The sequence below is a fragment of the Lithobates pipiens genome, unplaced genomic scaffold, assembly GCF_037356315.1.
Source record: "Lithobates pipiens isolate NorthernLeopardFrog02 unplaced genomic scaffold, aLitPip1_a1.2 Scaffold_23, whole genome shotgun sequence".
Taxonomy (NCBI): Eukaryota; Metazoa; Chordata; class Amphibia; order Anura; family Ranidae; genus Lithobates; species Lithobates pipiens.
In genome coordinates, this window is record NW_027507785.1 from 90,384,289 (window position 1) to 90,406,843 (window position 22,555).

Below are 22,555 nucleotides of genomic sequence, written 5' to 3' on the forward strand. Positions count from 1 at the left end.
TGTTTACTAGCAGGTTTTCAACTTTTCCGCCAACAAATGTCTGTTGTCATTTTCCAAACGTGTGTACACAAGTCCGTCTGACAAAAGTCCAAAGTACAAACACGCATGCTCGGAAGCAGATGTGGTCGGTCTTGTAAACTAGTGTTCGTAATGGAGAATTAACATTCATGACGTGGCAAATTATGAAATCTCCAAATGCAGCGCACAATTCACTTCTTCTTTAATGGGATAATAATGAAGCTGCTTTGCTGGTGATACTGATGGAGTTTTTGCAAACACATTTTCAAAGGCTTTTTTTTTTCTAGTGATATAAAGAATTATTATGCTTTTTTTTTAATTTATTTTTTATTTGGGCAAGTTACCACAACACCATTATCTCGTAGTTTTTAAGATCAAAGATACAACTATGTTGGTGTCCCTTGTTAATTTTACATTGTATTTTTTTAAATGTAACTGCCTACTCCCAAACTGTCATTTGAAGTAAGACACAGAGCCAAGTATTATTCTACACATTTTTTTTTTTTTATTGTGCATCAAAAAAAAAAAAAAAATAAATAAATAGACATGCTATCTGCCAATAGAGTTTAACCAAAAAGTTTATTCTATGCATCCAAAAATATAGAAAATAATACCAAATCAAATTATTATCCGACCAAAAAAAAAATGTCAAAGCAATAACTCCAAGGCCAATAATAAATAACACGTTATCTCCTCCGATTCCGCAACATGTCTAGTTGACAAACGGCTGTTCAGAAACGAACTGAAAAACACAAAATGAAAAGCGCAAAAAGAAAAACGCGAATCAACACTTACCAAACTACTACTAACATGAAATTAGCAGAAGAAGCCCAAAGGGTGGCGCTAAAGAGCTGAAAAACCACGTAGTACGTCACTACCTTCGTAATTGTTGGCCAACATTTGTGTGACGGTGTATATGCAAGACAAGTTTGAGCCAACGCCCTTCAGACAAAATTCCAAGTTTTTGTTGGTGGAAAGTCCGATCGTGGTTATGAGGCATTGACACCTCTCAACATCCTCTGCCTCCCCTAACCCCTACAATTCTCTTGTTGAATTTAGCCAACTAATGTCCAGTTGTACTGTGGACAGAAGAGGCAAATAAGGAAAAAATATTACCCCCGTAACCCTGCTTGTTGTCCCTATAACCCTGCTTCACTGGGCACTGACCAGTGAGTGCCATTATGGATAATACATCCATGACCAACTTTGAAGTGGTACTACATGGGTTTTATATTCTTGTGCAGTTCTGGAAGCCAGATTCTTGCAGAATTCTGTTGGTGTGGTCATTTTATGTTATTTTTTAAAATTAATATGCATCATGCTGTCTCATTTCACAAACGCAAAAAAAAAAGCACATTCATGGAATCCTAGGTGTGAACGTAGCTGCCCATCACAGTCCTACCATACCTGGGGTGATCAGGCCTTTGGACTAGGATAGTACACTGGGAAATACACACATTATACATAGCCTTAGCTGTATTTACATACGTGATTGCATAAAAGATGCTTGTCACACTTGCGATGCCATTAATTGTTAATGTTTATTGTTAATGGCACCCCAAATGCAGCAAGCAGATGCAGACGTGGCAAGCATAAACACTTGTCAAGCACAATAAAAGCACATTCATGGAATGCTAAGCGTGAACGTTGAACACCAATTGAACTTTCAGGTTAACATAAAGAAGTTGTAACCCTAAATAAATAAAATGTAAAAAAAAGATCCTGTTCCATTAAAGCATGATATACAGCATAGTGCTTGTGCTGTGTAATTTGTCCTTCTCTAAGCTGTAATATACCTGGTTGATCCTGCCTGTTTGCGGTGTCCCCCTTAGGCTTCTTGTACACGGCCGCTGCTAAACAGACGTTTAGGAGCAGTTGGGCATTTTTTTCAACTGCTCCTGTACTCTCCTCTATGTTATCTTATCTTATCAGTACATGCATAGTTGCCAACATTGTAAAAAAAAAATTCGGGACACTTTTTTGGCAGTAGGCAGAGTTGTGTTATAATTAGGGGGCGGGGCACGCGGTTATAGGTGTGGCATAGGCAAAAATATGGGTAGGGTTTACGTAAAATAGTGGGCGTGGCTTACATGGGGCGTGGCTCAAATGGGTCTGGTTAGTGTCTGAGATGAATGCTGGATGGAGAGAGAAAGAGGGGGAGGGATGGAGGGACAGCAGCCCCCCCCCCCCCGATCCTACACCACAATAGCAATGTGTTTTCCAGAGTTTGACAATCAGCAGATAAAGATACTCCAAATACCTGTTAGCGCTTCAATCATCCCGGCGCCATGATTGTTATGGTGTCAGAATGATTGAAGCGCATTATTTCTACTATTACATTGTAATATGAAATGAAATCATTCAACTCACCATAATGCTGAATCAGTGGAAGCCATGAGCGCGTCACTAGCCACGTTGCCTGCCACCAGATGCCATCAGGTGCCCTCCGCAGAGTCCCTCCTTACATCAGATGCCCCATCAGAGCAGCCTTCCTCACATCTGGTGTCCATCAGAGCAGCCTTCCTCACATCTGGTGTCCATCAGCGGAGCCCCTCCTAACATCTGGTGCCCCTCTGACATCCAGACCCTGACTGCGCCCCTCTGACATCCAGACCCTGACTGCGCCCCTCTGACATCCAGGTTCTGACTGCGCCCCTCTGACATCCAGACTCTGACTGCGCCCCTCTGACATCCAGACTCTGACTGCGCCCCTCTGACATCCAGACTCTGACTGCGCCCCTCTGACATCCAGACTCTGACTGCGCCCCCTCTGTCATCCAGACTGGCCCCCTCTGACATGCACAGGCTGGCCCCCTCTGACATGCACAGGCTGGCCCCCTCTGACATGCACAGGCTGGCCCCCTCTGACATGCACAGGCTGGCCCCCTCTGACATGCACAGGCTGGCCCCCTCTGACATGCACAGGCTGGCCCCCTCTGACATGCACAGGCTGGCCCCCTCTGACATCCACAGACTGGCCCCCTCTGACAGATCCCATCCACAGACTGGCCCCCTCTGGCAGATCCCATCCACAGACTGGCCCCCTCTGGCAGATCCCATCCACAGACTGGCCCCCTCTGGCAGATCCCATCCACAGACTGGCCCCCTCTGGCAGATCCCATCCACAGACTGGCCCCCTCTGGCAGATCCCATCCACAGACTGGCCCCCTCTGGCAGATCCCATCCACAGACTGGCCCCCTCTGGCAGATCCCATCCACAGACTGGCCCCCTCTGGCAGATCCCATCCACAGACTGGCCCCCTCTGGCAGATCCCATCCACAGACTGGCCCCCTCTGGCAGATCCCATCCACAGACTGGCCCCCTCTGGCAGATCCCATCCACAGACTGGCCCCCTCTGGCAGATCCCATCCACAGACTGGCCCCCTCTGGCAGATCCCATCCACAGACTGGCCCCCTCTGGCAGATCCCATCCACAGACTAGCCCCCGACATAACACTGGCCCCTGACATCCCGTCGTTGCTGCGCGGAGACTTTGAACTGTGGCGCCGCCCACTGCACTTTACACACACACACTGGCAGCGGGGGTGGGCGGCACCACAGGTTCTCTATTGAAGACCAGCTTCTGGTCCTCTAGCGGCTGGTGGGGAAAAACGGGAAATTTGAATTTCCCAGGACAAACCGAATTTCCTGGGACATTTCCCGGGACAAAATTAATTTGGGACAAATGTCCTAATCCTGGGAATGTCCCGGGAAATTTGGGACCGTTGCCAACTATGTACATGTACACAGGGGAGTTTATAGTTGTTTCTAGGCAGTTGAGTTTAGAGGCCTTTTTTTTAAAGCAAAAAAATTAGTTCAGACTGCGAGTTTAGAGGAATTTCAAGCTCCAAATGCTTCTAAACGCAGTAACTCGCATTTAGCCGCATTTCATTTACAGGCGTTTATCATTTTTGGCTTTTTTGAAAAAACGAATGTTTTATTTTCAAACACCTCTAAATGCAAACACTGCAAAACCCCACTAGACTCGGCATGTAAACATGGCAAAACGGACGTTTTAAACGTGGGTTACGATCTGTCAAGTAAAATCGTTCAGGAGAGGTTGTAAAAATGTCCCATGTACATTAAGCCTTAGTGTGCTGACCACGGTAATCATGGCTGCTAAACCATGATACCATGGTCAGTTTAAATGCCTCCATCATCCCACAGTCTCTGCCTCTCCCCCTCCCTCCCTGCCTGTCAGCTCTGGTGTCTGTGTATCAGCCTTATTCTCCCCGCCCCACCTGCCGCTATTCCACTGTGACTGTAAAGTTGCTTATCACATATCCTGAAATCCCCTCTGTTACAGCAAGGTATACAGTGCAGTATCTGTGTTTTTAAAAAATGCAGAGTGCCGCTGTGTGATCACGTGACCTCCCACCGCTCACCTTCTCTCCTCCCAGCTGATGTCAGAGGGGAATCTCAGCCTCTCCCACTGTAGTGCTCAGATCGGGGAAGGAGAGTGCCAGGAAGTCATATGATCGCACAGCAGCAGTGTAAAATAAGGTATTTAGCTGCTTAATTTTTTTCAAAAACATACACTGCACTGTTTATCTTGCTGTAACAATTCCAGGATTTGTGATCAGTGACTTTTTACAACCACTTTAAGCTGGTCATTTCAAAGTATTGAAATTCTCATGAAATAATAAATGACTTCTCACAAACGCGATTGCATGAAAATTTCAGTTCTATCAGCGCTGCAGCCAGTTGGCTGCAGCACTGATCAGTGTATTCTAACAGCCGTCAGAATACAATAGTGCAGAGCGGAGTATTCTTTCATGCCTGGCTGGCTAAAAAAAACAAAAAATAAAAAAAACATCCTCCTATGGCTTTAGCTACATACATTCCAAGTGTATCAAAACAAAAGGTGTGCAAGATTAAAAAGTCTATCCTTGCCACTGTACTGAAGAGCAGGTACCTTGTTTACTGTAATCAGCTGTTTTACACCTACCAATGTTTGCTTGAAGTATAGCAGTACTGTATGTTCTTTAGAGATGCTGGAGAACCTGGTCTCAGTAAACTGGCTATAGACACTCCCAACATTCAGAATGTAAACTATGTAGAACATATAAGCCAAACTGCATAGCACATGCCGCTAGTGTCTGTTGACTGACAGTTACCGCCATTCATGTGTCAGCTTCAATAAATGTGGTTCTAAATAATTACATTTTTTGCGAGTGTACGCGAATAGTTGTATGCTGATTTCTGTAATGTAATTTAATTCAAATTGTGCTTATAAAAGGGAACCACACCCAGACCTATTACAGTCAAAGTACTGTAGTACTAAATGGAAAACTTATTTTTTCCCTTTTTTAATAGAGGGGAGAAGGGTTAGAACACCTGTCAGTTTTTTACTGCTATCTACAGTTTACTTTTATCCAGGGGGCTTTTTTTCTTAGAGACTAGGTACAGGTACTCCCCCCTTCTGAGTCACCCTTTGTCTCTGCCCCTACCCACCTCCTAGCACCGTCCTGTGGTTTTACTCCCTACCACTTCCCAGTAATTTTTATGGAATTTGTTAATGATAACAAGAAAAGCAGCAACAATAAAGCCTCCTATGCATCAATTTAATAAAAACCTGTAAAATCCCTTGCAATCAGCAACAATAGACCCCCCCCCCCCAAAAAAAAAGACCCCCTGCAACAATAGTTCCCCCAAGGAACAATAAATTCTCCCCAACAACAATAGACCCCCCACAACAAAATGCCCCATATATGCACCCCAGTATCAATAGACTCTCCAGCAGTCAGAGTAGGCTCTCCCTCAACTATAGATCTCTCCTGGCAACAAATGACCTCCCAGAAGCAATAGATAACTCAGAAGAAACAATAGATCACCCACCAGCAAAAATAAACTTCCCTGACAACAATAGACCACCAGCAACAATAGATCCCCCCAGTGAAAATAGATCCTCCAGCATCCATAGGTCCTCCTGCACACCCCAGTACCCCTTGCCGTTACATACACTCAGTGCTGGAGGTGTCAGCGCTGCGTTCCTCCCGCTGAAAAAAAGCCCTGCCTTTATCACCAAGAGTAAAAGTGGAAGAAAATCCCAAATTTTGGATTGTCACCAGAACAGAAATAGTGTGGAAATCTTTGAATGGGGACGTGGTTATCCTGGTGACAATAAGGGACTCCCTCATTTTCTAGGGATTTTTATGGGACTGGAAGTAAAGGGAAATCTCCCCAATGGGATACAGATGACAGTATTTAAAACCCTCCCTTGAGGTATCCTAAATGGAAAAAAAAAGTTTCACCTTTAGATCTACCAAAACAAATTGTTTATTACAACAACCAAACCTCCGAACAATCCTGGATCGTGTCGGACTGTTCCTCGCTCTGCTCTGTCTCTGTACACTTTGCACAGAGCCCCTTTATATGCAAATTGGATTTGCATACGATTGACCAAATGTATGAATGGGTTGACCAAATGTATGAATGGGTTGACCATATGATTTGCATAAGAATGAACTTTAGTAGCTCATTCATATGCCTATCCCCCTGCAGCACATTCATTTGACAAGCTGAGTGAAGCTATTCCTCGACTACAGCCGACAGAACTTAAAGGTGGGAAAGGAGGAGGTCTTTAATGGTGGAGGGAGCTCTCTACTAGAGGGAGGAGGACTGCACTAGAGAGGTGGGAGATGAGAATGAGGGACATCTATTAGCAAAAATAGATGATTGGTTAAACCCACAAGTGCTAATATTTGCCACTACCGGAGGGCCGGAGGGCCTGGTCATTGTATTACACAATGGCCACCTTTTCACTCTCCTTCTTCACTATCCCTTCCCCACTTTATTTATTTATTTTTTTGATTGTTGTGTGTCACGTTTTATGTTGTCACTGCACGCTTGATGAATAGGGTGTCGGTCCTCGGGCCAACCCTGAAAGTCTTGTGGGAGGGTGGACATAGGCCTTCTGGCTTGGTTTGCCCTCTCTTTGGGGGGGGGTCTCCCTTCGGGGGAGCCCCTACCCTAGTACCTGGGTGGGTCTGTTTCGGCAGACCTTCCGGAGAAAGGCGGTCGTCTGGCTTCGGCTAGATGGGCCATGTATTGGTACCTCAGTCCCTGTCTGGAGCCTAACGCCCCGGGGGATCAGGGTAAGGTCCTTCCTTGTGGAGGACAGTAGACACCCGTTGCATGTTTTTGTGTGTCACTCTTTATGTGTGTGCACTTTTTTTGGCACCGGGTGGAAGTTTTTGGGTGTGTTTTGCACGCCATAGGCTTTTTCAAAAAAATAAAATAAAAATGTTTGCCACTACTATTACTTTATATTGGCTTTTGAAATTTACGAAGGCAGCAATTTATAAATTGGATGAAGGTTTAGCACAGCAAAACATATTTTGATAGATAAGTAGTGCGTTTTATATACAACTATATAGATCACACCAAAATGAGGAACAAGAGAGTGGGAAAGAGGCACTGTGGGACTTTGTTTTCCGAATGAGGAACAGTCCCTCGAAATCAGGGACAGTTGGGAGTTATGGTTCTGTACTGAAGGGTAAGGGAGGGGCCTGTACTGGTAGGGAGCAAAGGCGTCTGTACTGGGGGAGGGTATACTGGAGGGGAAGGAGGAGATTTGTACTTTAAGGGGGTCTGTACTATTAGGGAGAGAGCAGATCTGTACTGGAAGGGGGGTGTCTGTACTGGTGGGGAAGGAAGGTTTATTCTGCAGGGGGATTTAGTACTGGTGTAGATGGAAGGGGTCTGTACTGGAGGGGGACTTTCTATTGAAGGGAGGATGTCTGTACTGGAGGGGAGGAAGGAGGTATGTACTGGAGGGGGAGGCTGTGTACTTGGGGGGGGGGGGGGGGTTTACTAGTGGGAAAGGAAGAGGTTTGTACTGGCGGTGAGGGGGGATCTGTATTGGAATAGAGGTCCGTACTGGAGGGGAGTCTGTACTGTCAGGGAAATTCTAAGCTTCTCCCTATAAGCATATCATTTTTTAAAAGCACAAACAGCTCTCTTTTATAATGCCAGGAAAGCGTGCTTTGTATGTCTCTCAGTAACACAAACAGACACTGGTATCACATTGAGGTCAGCAAAATCCTGCCTTGAATGCTTTTTTCTTTATTTATACTGTCAACGTGAATGAACAAAGTGAATGATACTGTCAGAATCAGCCAATCAGACACTTGTATACTTTCAAAAGAACCAATCGCACACACATGTATATATTTAAATAGAATTGCAGTAGTGACGCGTGCAGATGGTCGTGTGCAAAACCATGCGGCAAGCACATGGTTCTGAACGCGATCGTGTGCACATTCCCACTGCTACCAATGATGCGAGCCATACTCTATCATGTAAACAAATGAATTAGGAAAGTCTGCGCTTAGGACGTGTGTGAAGGTTGCAGCCTCCCCCAAAAAAAAACCCATAAGAGGGCTCTAGGATATAGAAAGAAAGATGTGAAGGGGCGAGTAGCGCTACCTATATATCAAATAGTGCTCTACCAAATCACTCTATAGTGACTAAGTATTAAAAGACACAGTATTATTGTGGAATAAATTATAACAAAACAGTTACCATAAAGGTGATGGTGTAATAATTGTCACGCCTCACCAACCCCAGTAGGTGAGTACTAAAACCCTCTAGGTGTGGACATCAATCCTACACAGGAGAGGTTATCACCAAAAATATAATGGCTTACAAATTAGTGTATAAAACATCCAAACATGAATATTATGATAGTATAGTGATCCTCTACTTGTAGCAATGCGTATAGTGTCCAAACCCAAGATACAGGATGTGAGTGAGCCCAAAAAACAAATCCAAATAAAAATGCAAAGAATCGCACCAAAAAACAAAAAAGTTATAAAAATCGCACCAAAGTCGCACCAGAATGTAATTATCGCACCATATACAAATACATATAAGTATATACAGATAGTGTCCCAATCATAAAATCAAGGTGTATATAAACCCAAAATGCAAAAAAAAAAATCGCACTGCAGAATGCACATTCTTTTTGCCTTTAGTAAATCAACCCCATTGTGTTGCCTGTTCAGAGGCTCTGGGCTTCAGCAAAATGGCAGCCTCAGGCAAGAAGAAACAGGAACAATGCTGGAGGCAATTTACACACTAGTTTTAGTAGCATAATTATTAATGTGAAATGTAGCTACATTCTCCCAATTCATCAGAATTCTAGGGTGATGTTTTCATCTGATTCACCTGCTGATCCAGCTTTGGTCCTTTGAACAGATTCCTCATCTTTTGTGGGACAATTTGTAAACGTATTTTCTGTGTTTGTTTTGCAGAGGAAAAGGAAGCAGAGTTCCCAGGACCAGGATGATGCCATCAGTGTGTGCAGCCTTGATAGGAACAACGTGAGTAAAGTAATATTAAATCTGGTCTCAAAGAAAACTGATAGCAGTAATATGATGTTACTTGAATGTAGTTGTGATTTTGTAGATACAGTTGTACAAAATTATTGCCAAAAATGTTTTATTGCAAAAATACTCAGGTACAGAATAATTCATACAGACTTACTGAATACTGATATGATGTTGATTCAATGTATCTTAAGGCAAAATCTTTTTTTTTCTTTCTCGTTTTGGATATATTGAGGAGGGGTTGGACTCTCAGCAAAATGTTAATATCGATCTGTGTCCTTGTTTTGGGGGGGGGGGGGGGAGGGGCTCACCCTTCAATATAACTGGTGGCTAACCATTGTCACCAAGGATTAACGTGATGGAAAATACAAAATTTTAGAGTTATCCCCAGAACAAAGGGTAAGGCGAAGTGTTTGGATGGGCAAACCTGTTCCAGGGACAACTGTCTAAAAGTTCACTTCCTCTGACTTCCTGCTGCATCTTTGGGGCAGCAATCGGTGCTTCCTGTTCCTGTCCAGTTTTCCCCACCAGTTATTAGATTATTAGTTATCATTGGGGCAGCTCTGATATAAGGAAACACAATCCTATACCTCTACCAAGATGGCTGTCTCCTCCCAGAAACATTGTGCAGAACAAGGCAAATTAGTAAATTAGATCAGCTGCAGGGAGACCTTGTGTAATACTGGTGACTAGTCCGTTGCCCTTTTTTTGGGCATAGTTTCCACAGTGTTGGTCCTCTTTCAGTCAACACAGCTTTTAGTAATTCAGTAAGTATTTATGGATTCTTCTTTAACTATGCCTATTTTTTCTGGGTTTGGTTGCCCCATTTGGCATATATACTAGACATGGCCATTAGAAAAAAATTTAGATGGGAAATTGATATTGCGGTGTAACACGGCCCCAACAAAGGGGGACCTATAATGATTGCATATTTTTGGTAAATGCTTGTTACTGAAAGCAAAACCATTGGTTTAGATAATATGGATTCCATGTATTTTTTGTCCTGGCTAGAGTTATCATTTCCACATTTTCGTACGCTTCAACTGCATAAAAATATGGACACCATAGGATACAAGCTAGGCAACAGACACCTAAAAAAAATCTAGAGGTTTTCAGGTTGAACAATGGGCTTTGTCCATCAGTAGCCTCCTAAACCTTCCTGTCGCAGCTAAATGCCATGCAAAGTACCTACATTTCCATGTCGTGTTAGACCTTGCCTTTTAAGTCCCTCCCCTAAAATGTTTCTGTAGGCTCATAATTATGATTCCTGGCCCCAAAATTATCTACTGTGTTCTTCAGTAATGTAGAGGCCTAAAGGCCCATACACACGATCAGACTTTTTGACAACAAACATGCAAATTAGCTTTTTTAAGGCAACATCCGACCTTGTGTACGCTCCATCGGACAAACTTTTTCGTTTTCTTTGGACTTTTGTTGGCTGTGCGAACAGACAAACTTTCCGGCAACAAAAGTCAGATGAAGCAAAGTCTGATCGTGTGTACAGAAAACCATAGGACTTTTGTACAAAGTACAAACACACATGCTCAGAACCAATGCAAAAGATCAGACAACAATACAAAAGTTGACCAAAGGGTGGCAGTAAAGAGCAGAAAAAACACGTGATTTGTTGTAAGTTGGCTGAAAAAGTCCTGCCTCGTGTATGCAATACAAGTTCACGGCCAACACCCTTTGTACAAAAATCCACGGGAAAGTTTGTACAAAGTCGATTGTGTGTGAGGCTTAAGAATGTAAGCACAGCACAAACAAGTGCTGAATGTAGGATGTAGCACTTCAACTGCTTTTTAAATGCTTTTTGGATTATAGTACTATTATAATAGTTCTGCACGAAGACTGGGCAGGCTACCATAAGCAACTTGGAGTGGGTAGGGCCCAGTTATATACAAAGGAACTTTATAAAACTAATATATTATTAGAGTGCACTTACTGTATTCTATAATGCTTAGTGAGCAGTGTAAATTATACTTCTTTTTTAATGCAAATTGCTTCTCAACAATTTTTTTTCATATAATATAGTTTGCACCATACCAGCGTACTAGTACAGTATATAGATCAATGAGTCATGTGCATTTTTTTTAACTTGGTTGCAATCTTAGCTGAAAAGATTTTAATCAAGATATACAGGAAGCTAAGACAATTACAGTATTCCACAATACAAAATATACAGTGATGAAAAGAATATACCCTCTCTATATACAGTACATGACTTACAACCAAAAGAACAATTTTTGCATTTAAAAGGAAGAAATATAAATGGGTCACATTTTAGAAAGTATACACATAGGTAGCGGGTTTTAGGCTTTTTGTAATGATCTGTAGCACTGCAAGAACGGGCAAAGTGTGTTTGAAATAGAGCATAAGACCTTGCGTTCTATACACTTACCATTTACAGCATCGTTATTTTGTACTTGACATTATTTATTTTTCTTTAGAATACACTATTAGATTTATTTTATTTTTATTTTTTATTTTTTTATTTGTATATAAGTGCAAGTGAGCGTCTTCTTCATGAATATATTATTTCTATAATATGTTACTTGTACAATGGTTTCTCTTTTTGGAACTCTACAATAAAAAAAAAAAAGAAAAAAAAAAGAAAGAAATAGAGGATAAGGGGGATAGGAGGAAAGGAAAGGGAAGTAATTAAAAAAGAGGGGACCATACTGATGGACTCCGATGTACAGTTTTTGTTTCTTGTGCACCTACTTTACTGTGTGTGCAGCGTTATGTAAGAATCATATTGTTGTTATGCTTTGTATTCCCTTCTTTTAATTGGAAATAAAGATGTAATAAAAACGATTGTAACAGAAAAAAAAGGGGTGGGGGTGAGACAGAGGATGAAAGTCGGGGGGGGCACAATAGAGGCCACTCAATTTGTTTAATAGGTAAATTGGAAGACTTTAGGAAGGGTCAACAAACAAAATGGCTGGAAGTTCTTAGTATCCATAAACAGAATCCACAAGCTTCAAATTATATCAATTTGAATTTGTTTGTCATGGAGAGAGTCTTCTGTAGTGTTTGACTGTAAAATAGTTGGAATGAAAGCATCACATAAAGCTGAGCTGTAAAGAATGTTCCTGTCCAATAGAAATCTCAATTTAGCAGCTCTGCTGTAGTATACTGTTCCTTGTATTCTACTGCCTACAGATTCTTTCCTTCAATGCATCATAGGTTTAGTATATCCTCATATCTGCAGTCAAATAAACGGACACAGTTAAACCTATAGCTGCCTAAAAAATATATAAATTGTGCAACTTATGGCATTTCTTTGATGGCTTAAAAAACATCTTCATCAAGCACTAACACTGATGTGTTCACTTTGAATAATCAGTTATGTGCAGATTAGTGAAAATATGGGTGAAATTACCATGATTGACCCACTGCCGCTGGCATGCAAGTCGACAATGTCTAGTAAGAGTGTTTACCCCCTACCCTGGGTGGAGGGCGCACCATCCCTGGTGTTCTTTTTTGCTGTTGTGGCTATTCCATTTGCTTTTACTTCTGAATACACTCCATTTCAGAGTTCTTTCCTCAACTGCGGACTGTTTTCATACATTTGGTCATCATTTTACCTCTATCCAAACTCACCTTATCACCCAGTGACTTTACTTTCCTATTGGTTTCTGCCATTGGAATTTGCACATTTGCACTTTACATTTATCACTATTGTATGATTCATATGCACTGTATGACATACTGTATTGTACTTGTTATATATTTTAATGTTGCCCTTTAGCGTTGCACTGTCTTACATGTGCAGATTATAAGCTGGGTGTACACTCTTGATGGGAGCACTGGGCATTGGGTATGTCAGACCGATAGAGGCCTTGACCACTGTGATCTGTGATGAGCAGAGGTCCAACTCTCTAGCATGCTGCTAACATAAGGTATTTAACTCTTTATGCAACAGCAGTTAAGTTAAAAATGAAAAAGGAGCCTACAATTTTACATTACATACTGTAGAATCTTCATATTAGCTTTAACCACTTCAGTACCGGGCACTTTCACCCCTTTCCTTCCCAGACCATTTTTCAGCTTTCAGCGCTCTCGCATTTTCAATGACAATTGCGTGGTCTTGCTACGCTGTACCCATTAAAATTTTTATCATTTTTTTGCACAAATAGAGCTTTATTTTGGTGGTCTTTATTCACGACTCTGTTTTGAATTTTTAGTGATAAGCGAAAAAAGAGCCGGAATTTTGAAAAAAAAAAACATTTTCTTCTTTCTATTTTAAAAGAAATCAACTAAAATCGAATTTTGTCATAAATTTAAGCCAAAATGTATTATGCTACATGTTTTTGGTAAAAAATTCTGTTAAGTGTATAATAATTGGTTTGTGTGATCACGGACATATGTACGCAAATGATCATGTACAGATGTGTACAGGTGATCACGGACATATGTGTGCAGATAATCATTGGGACATGTGATTTTAGTGGGACATATGTGGGGGACATGTGTTTTTATTATTTGGGGACATGTGTTTTGGGGACGTGTGTTTTGGGAATATTGTGTGGGGACATGTGTGTTTACACTGTGTGTTTACACTGTGTGTTTTACATGTATTTAAACTAGGTTGGTGATCAGTGAGTAAAAAGCTGTTAAAAACAGCTCATACTCACTGATCACCAGCCGGCTTCAGCGATCTGCTCTCCTCACCGACAACTTCCGTGTGAGGAGTGCCTAGCTAGCAACTGGCTCTGTGTTTAAATCACATGATGGCTGTGATTGGACACGGCCGTCATTTGATCAGGAGGGCCAATCACATCGGATCCGATTGGAGATGCGCTGTGTCCGGGTAACACGAGCGCGTCGGGATCACGCCGCTGTGTGGGCACGCGCGCGATCTCCCTCCTTCTGAAGGACGTTCTTGAATGTCCACTCTGAAGGAGAGAGCACCCACCCGGCCGTATATGTACATTGGCCTGGTGGGAAGTGGTTAAAGACATCTTTAAAAACCTGTGTTACACATACTAACGACGAAAATACTAACGTATTTTGCTTTCCTCTAACCGACAAATCTCAGGATGTTTTTCCATCTCGGCTCACAAATGATTATTTTTACAAACTTCGGGGATGTCACGAGTACAAAACTGTATCATTTGTGTCATCCTGATTTTGTATATTTCAGGTTCACATAGAGAGGGAGAAAGCTCAGAGGTTTCAAAGATGATCTGGAAACATCATTAGCAAGATGTTTTTACAGCCAATCAATGCTTTGAAATATGACATTATGACAGATGTTGTAGCTTTATGTTAGGAGACAATGGACAGTTGGCTGAGATGACCGGAGGTTGCATACATGGGGGAGACATTGTGTCTCATCCATACAATTCAAACAATTTACAGAGGAAATCTTGGGGGTTGATTTACTAAAGGTAAATAGACTGTGCACTTTGTAAGGGAAGTTGAACTTTGCAAGGGGACTTTCTGCAGAGCTTAGTGAAGGTGGAGAGGTTTCACTTTGCAAAGAATACACAGTCATGTGCAGGGGAAATATAAAAAAAAAAGCTGTATTTTTGGTTGCACATGATTGGAAGATAAAAATTTAGCTAAATTCACCTCACTTACTAAGACCCCATACACATTATTAGATTTTCTGCAGATTTTTGTCTTCAGATTTACCAAAACCATGTAGTGCAAGGGTCTGCCTGATTGCATACAAACTGCAGCTCTTAAGGTTTAACCTGATATTATATGGTTTTGGTAAATCTGAAGACAAAAATCTACAGAAAATAAAATAGTTTGTATGGGGCTTAAGTTCTAAGGAAAATTCCCTTGCAGTGTAAAAAATCTAGTTGCCTTTAGTAAATCAACCCATTGGCATGTAAATTTGTGTTACCAGAATTGTCCACCTACATTATATTTTCAAAAGTTTTGGGACATCTGCCTTTACACGCACATGAACTTTAACGGCATCCCAGTCTTAGTCCATAGGGTTCAATATTGAGTTGGCCCACCTTTTGCAGCTATAACAGCTTCAACTCTTCTGGGAAGGCTGTCCACAAGGATTAGGAGTGTGTCTATGGGAATGTTTGACCAATCTTCCAGAAGTGGGTTGTGAGGTCAGGCACTGATGATCAGTGTACTGCTGTTTTTCCACTCTCACCTTGCTAAGCTGCTAATGCAGCTGAGAACAGGAGTCATATGGTCACATATAAAACCAGAGAAGGAAGATATTTATAATTTTTTTATATACAGTATCTCACAAAAGTGACTACACCCATCACATTTTTGTAAATATTTTATTATATCTTTTCATGTGACAACACTGAAGAAATTACACTTTGCTACAATGTAAAGTAGTGAGTATACTGCTTGAATAACAGTGTAAAGTTGCTGTCCCCTCAAAATAACTCGACACGCAGCCATTAATGTCTAAATTCTGGCAACAAAAGTGAGTACACCCCTAAGTGAAAATGTCCAAATTTGGCCCAAAGTGTCAATATTTTGTGTGGCTACCATTATTTTCCAGCACTGCCTTAACCCTCTTGGGCATGTAATTCACCAGAGTTTCACAGGTTGCCACTGGAGTCCTCTTCCACTCCTCCATGATGACATCACGGAGCTGGTGGATGTTAGAGACCTTGCGCTCCTCCACTTTCCATTTGAGGATGCCCCAAGGATGCTCAGTGGGGTTTAGGTCTGGAGACATGCTTAGCTAGTCCATAACCTTTACCCTCAGCTTCTTTAGCAAGGTAGTGGTCATCTTGGAGGTGTGTTTGGTGTCGTTATGATGTTGGAATACTGCCCTCCGAAGGGAGGGGATCATGCTCTGCTTCTGTATGTCACAGTACATGTTGGCATTCATGGTTCCCTCAATGAACTGTAGCTCCCCAGTGACGGCAGCACTCATGCAGCCCCAGACCATGACACTCCCACCACCATGCTTGACTGTAGGCAAGACACACTTGTCTTTGTACTCCTCACCTGGTTAACGCCACACGCTTGACACCATCTGAACCAAATAAATGTATCTTGATCTCATCAGACTACAGGACAGGGTTCCAGTAATCCATGTGCTTAGTTTGCTTGTCTTCACTGTTTGTGGGCTTTCTTGTTCATCATCTTTAGAGGAGTATTTTCTGAGCAATGACCGGCTGACCCCCCCCCCCCCCACCCCTTCAACCTCTGCAGCAATGCTGGCAGCACTCATACGTCTACTTCCCAAAAGCAATCTTTTATAGCCTAGGCCATATTTATGTAGAGCAACAATTCTTTTTTTCAGATTCTCAGAGAGTTCTTTGCCATGAGGTGCCATGTTGAACTTCCAGTGACCAGCGTGAGAGCGATAACACCAAATTTAACACACCTGCTCCCCATTCACATCTGAGACCTTGTAACACTAATCAGTCACATGACACCAAGGAGGGAAAATGGCTAATTGGGACAAAATTGAGATTATTGACAATACATGCAGTATGTACATACTATGTATTACAAGATCTCAGCTAGCGCTACATGTACCTATAGCCTTCACTTCTGAAAGTTCAGTAAAATATGCTTAAAAGAAACATTTTTTTTTATTATTTTTCAAACAGATGATGTTTTTTCTTTCAGAAAAACCTAGTCTCTTAGACATATGAATATACATTTGATACTGGTGGTAAATTCAGAAAATTATAGAAGTGCTTTATAGAAAATGATAAGGCCCAAGGGATATTTAGCAAACATCTATGGAGGGTATATAATATAATGAAACTGATAAACGTTGATGTATAAAACTTTATCGCTGTCCAAGAATTATTCATGCATGCCCGGAATATCTTATCTGTCAATTTGTCATTGTAAATATCTTTAAACCATATTTTCATGTTGAAAAAAAATGTGTACATGGAAAAAAATTGGTTGTAAATGCAAATTGCACAGTGTGTCACTAGACAACTGGATAGCCCAAGGCCCCGGTACCTTTTCTTAAAAAAAAACAGAACATTTTGCCCTTACATAGTGTTCAGTAAATTTAAATGGCATAGCATTCACCTCAGGCTATTTCCTGAATTGTTTCACTTGTTCTTGATATAAATAATTGAAATAATTCGGAGATAAAATTTTGGACTAAAGAAGTGTAATGCCAGTTGGAAAAGTTGTTACTGTAGCCAATTTTTTGGAATAAAGTGGGGAAAGCTTCAACTTCTTTCAGGTTTTTATCTATGCTTTGACCCTTTTGGAGAGTTTTTTCCCTCACTCCTGTGCTTGTGATGCCTGCACAAGAAAAGGGGTGTGCATGTGTCACTGCGTCTTGACAGGAAGTTAGGAGAAATCTGCCAGTAGATGTACAGATGGCATAAAAACTAAACTAAAACATTTTAGCTAGAGCTGGTATGTAAAGCTAATAGAGCAGGGGGATGATAGAAATCTCTGTCTGCAGCCCCTTATAGAGATGTCCCTTCACTTCCTGTCTCAGGGATGCATCAGCAAATGATAGGAACAAAATGAGAAAAGCTTCTCTTTTATACATGCCCAGACTGCGCCAAATTCCACCGGACTGTCCCTGTGGAAAGTCCCACAGAACTGTCTGTAGTCTGAACTTTGTGCCCTGGAGCCAAATGCTGGAGAGCTTGATCCAGCATCCAGCTTCATCTCTGTGCAGACTTTGTGCAATGAAGTGCTCCCCTGGCCGACAGAGTCTGCATAGACCTAGCAGCAAGAGGAGGAAGGCAAGAGCAACAGCCCAGGACATAGACTTCTGTGCAAAGTAAGTGTTGCCCACCAATGTTTACCCTCACCTGTTCACTATTGTTCCTTCCCACTTCCCACTGGGCACTTTTGTTCTTCCCCACCTTCCTACTGGGTACTCTTGTTCTCTCACACTCCCCGCTGGGACTGTTGTCCCTCTCACCCTTGTTGGGTACCCTTGTTCCTCCCCAACCCCATTGGGTGCCAATTATCTGTCCTGCCATCTACTGGACACTATTGATCTCCCCTATCCTCCACTGAGCAATATTGTTTTCATATACTCCCCACTGGGCATTATTACCCCTGCTGGGAAACTATTGTTTCTCCCTACCCCCTGCTGGCTCACCATTATTTATTGATGAATGAAGTGTGCATTGCTACAGCTGCCATATAGTTGAATCAGCTGGATAACTGGTGCTCGGGTGCAGGTTGCTGAAGCCTTGACAACATCAAATCCACGCGGAAATCCAGCAACATGGTACATGACACATTTTAGGCAGAAAGGCATTGATGTTATGTGACTGTATTCCACTCATCTGTTGAATAAAGCCTATAGTTATTGTAAAGTACTGTGTTGCTGGCTTTCAGTGTGGATTTGATGGTAACCATTGTTTACCTCCACCCCTCTCCGGGCACTGCTGTTCCCTTCCATTCCCCTTTCGGCACTATTGAATCATCCGCCCCCCCCCCCCTTCACCACCATTGCTGTTTCCCACCCATTGCTGGACACTTTTGTTCTTTCTCACGGGCTTATTGTTTCTCCCAACCCCCTGCTGGGTAACATTGTTTCTCTAAACCTCTCTGTGGGCACTATAGTCTCAACTTACTCACTATTTTGCACTTTTGTTCCTCCACCTTCCACTGGGCACTATTGCTTCCAGCCTTACACTCAACCTACAAAGCTCAACCCCAACCCTGCACCCTCTGCTAAGCACCAATCCCTCCCACCCCACCCTCAGTGCATCGGTGTTGCCCCCTCACCTCCTACTGAGCACCAGTCCCCTCAACACTGACACAAATGCATATTTATTTTCCCTTCCATTGACCAACAATGCCAGGGAATTCTTCCTACCACGGACACTAATATCTGGCATTTTTTAGTTGTTTATACAATATGTAGGCTCAGGCTATATTTAAGCTACACCCAATATTCAGCTCAATTTAGCCACACTAAATTGTACACCTTGTCTTATTTTAGTACTAGCCCTTTCCTACTTCAAATAAAGCTAAAAAAAACAATTCCTACATATATATTTTTTTTAAGGTAAAACCTGTCATTAAACAAATATAGTGGGTCTGATTGGTGACCTCTTAAAAACTAGAAATTACTGCACTGACTCAAAGGCAAAGATCGGGAAATCAGATAAAAGTCATAAGATCTTCTCTGCATACTTGTTCTGGGTCAATCACTCAAAATATTGGGGAAAACAGTTGAGCGTGACAGCAAGGCATCTAGTATTTTAGGAAGGTCAGCTGCTCCATACTTTACTTTATTCTTCACATTCTTGAAATTTGGCTTCCTAGACAGACAAGTTTTCTATAGAAAATATGATTAATTAGAAGACACTAGATCCAGATCTTGCCTGCCGGAACTCTTCCTCCCACATGTATCTCACCTCACCCTTACAACATAACTCTGGTTCTATAGCCAACAGTGTCTGGGCTTTATACAGTTCTAGAGTTTATCCTGCTTGTATTGTGCGCTTTAACAAAACTTCAGATGAGCCCGCCCTGTCTGGAAGTTTGAAGGCACAATACAGGTCATCATTGGGCTTTTGGAACGATTATGGACACAAATGTTGTGACGTTTTAACTAATGGTGAGAAATGTCACTTTGTAAATGGTTACAAAACACAGTGATCTTAATCAAATAGTTTCTCTGCATTCTTTTGCCTACGGTCATAAGTCACCTGGAATTTGACACAACAGCCTTATGCCCTGGAGAGCTGAGTGACATTGAGTACAATACATTCACACCTATAGGGTTTCTTTGTCATGCAGGAGACAAGAGCTTTATGAATATCCACAGATGCAAGTGAGACTCGTGGGATGTATCTGGTATGGTTGCCTGTCCCCTTTTTATGTTTTTACTTACCCTTCAAGTCTATTTTATCAGTTAGTCTATTTTTTTTTTGTTTTGGGTAGAGAGGGAAGGATAATGACCTTTGTCTGGAATATATTGCCATCTGTTTTCCATAAGGGAGATCTGAGCATACTATTCCACCTCATATTCAGAATGTGAGAAAGCCAATGTGCACATCCACTTTGAACTCAAATAGAGAACCAGTGAGTAGACCCATAGTGATGGAAGTGGTGACAAAGAACTGATTGCTGCCAACCATAATGGTAGCTGCAGATACCAAGAGTAAGTGTTGACCGTATTCACAAGAAAAGTATTATTATTGATATTATTATTATTCACAGTAAGAAGTTGTATTAATTAAAGCTCAACTCCATGAACAATTAAAAAAATCCACCTTTGCAATGAGCCTACATCTGCACTGCACTGGGTTAATTGCTCATCATGTCTGGGGGCAGAAGGTTAAGGAGAGAATACTTACCTTACTCCTCGCTCCAGCAGGCTCCCTCCAGTGCTGCAACAGCCCCCAACTGCGTGCGCGATGATGCCAAGGCTCAGCCCATAGATCGGAGCTTCAAGCGAAGGAGGAGTGCACCGGAGCCCGTTGGAGTCGGGTATAAGGTTAGTAATATAGCCTGTTCTGAAATTCCCTAGACATAGCAAGCAGCTAACCCTTGCAGTGTTGGGGGAGAGGGCTTTAAATTATTTTCATACAATAAATGTTTGGGAGGGTCTATGCGTATTAGGTTTTCTCTTTGGTGTTGTATATAACTTATTTGTATGAATCTGTCCCCTCTTCTTTTTATACATGTATTTAGTCTGTAATGAAAAAAATTGGATATAAATAAAGAATAAAAAAAAAATGTTTGGGAGGGGCAATGAACAGTTTGAAACTTAATGATGGGGTCAATCAGCTGAAGAGTTTGGGGGCTCCTGCTTTAAAGAGGTATGATCATGTGCAAAGTGCAGCAACCCTCAGATTTAGAGCAGTCAAGCCAATGAAAGATGATTGCTTATTTTGGGTTAGCATACTTCATTTTTTGCCCAGTTGTCTTTACCTTAGTAAATTCGAACAGTGTATAGGCAGGCTGAATGTACCAAGTCGATCGATCAACTTGGGTACAACCAGCATGCTGAGTTTTACCTGCAATTATGGCTGCTATAGCCGCTAGCAATAATCACTGTCTTATCCTGGTGGGGACGGCTTCCCCCCTTATTCCCCCACCCCCTTGCAGGGAGAAGACAATGGCCTGGAAGGAGGGGTTCCCTCATTAACACTGTCTGTGTTGATGGGGAAATTAAGCAAATTTCTTTGGGTTGCAGGAAAAAAAATTGCTCTGTGTATGGCAGGCCTTAGTAGTTAGCAGTAGGTTTGATTTCCAACCAGGACACTATATGCATGGATTTTGCTTGTTTCCCATGTGTGGGTTTGCTTCCGCACTCCAAAGACATGCTTGTAGGTTATTTTGCTTCAAATGAGTGAACTCACCTCCTAAGAGCTTTGAGTCTCCAAGGAAAACAGTGCTATAGAAATGAAATATATATATATATATATATATATATATATATATATATATATATATATATGAGTATATAATCGGTACTAGCAAAGTTCTTCCTAAATTGAGAGGAATGTATACCGTATATACTCGAGTATAGGCCGACCCGAATATAAGCCGAGGCCCCCAATTTACCCCCAAAAAACTGGAAAACTTATTGACTCGTGTATAAGCCGAGGGTGAGACATGGCTGTCCATCCCTGTGTGTCCGTCCATCCCTGTGTGTGTGTCCGTCCATCCATCCCTGTGTGTGTGTCCATCCATCCATCCATCCATCCATCCCTGTGTGTGTGTCCGTCCATCCATCCCTGTGTGTGTATCCATCCATCCATCCATCCCTGTGTGTGTGTGTGTGTGTGTGTGTGTGTGTGTGTGTGTGTGTGTGTATTCATCCATCCATCCCTGTGTGTGTGTGTGTGTGTGTGTGTGTGTATCCATCCATCCATCCATCCATCCATCCCTGTGTGTGTGTGTGTATCCATCCATCCATCCATCCCTGTGTGTGTGTGTGTGTGTGTGTGTGTGTGTGTGTGTGTGTGTGTGTGTGTGTGTGTGTGTGTCCGTGCAGCCTTGTGTGTGTGTCCAGCCTACCTGTGTCCCAAGCCTCCGTCCCGAGCCGCCGTCGTCCCGAGCCTCCTCTGTCCCGTGCCTCCTCTGTCCCGTGCCTCCTCTGTCCCGTGCCTCCTCTGTCCCGTGCCTCCTCTGTCCCGTGCCTCCTCTGTCCCGTGCCTCCTCTGTCCCGTGCCTCCTCTGTCCCGTGCCTCCTCCGTCCCGTGCCTCCTCCGTCCCGTGTCGTGCCGATGGATCGCCGCTCTTCTCGGCGGCCATTCTACAATTCAAAAGCCGCGCCTCCGTCCTCCGCCTGTGATAG

General features: G+C 42.4%; 1 protein-coding gene across 4 annotated transcripts in view; it reads left to right on the plus strand.

The window, feature by feature from the left end:
* The window catches only part of ARHGEF3 (Rho guanine nucleotide exchange factor 3), a 493,464-nt gene that overhangs the window by 269,303 nt on the left and 201,606 nt on the right, over nt 1–22,555 (plus strand). For 2 of the 4 annotated variants that reach the window (XM_077452030.1, XM_077452033.1), the window contains 2 exons: nt 9,277–9,345; nt 20,627–20,746. In XM_077452030.1, the coding sequence (XP_077308156.1) occupies nt 9,277–9,345; nt 20,627–20,746 (189 nt within the window). The remainder of the gene's footprint in view (nt 1–9,276; nt 9,346–20,626; nt 20,747–22,555) is intronic. The other 2 variants (XM_077452034.1, XM_077452035.1) reach the window with 1 other exon arrangement.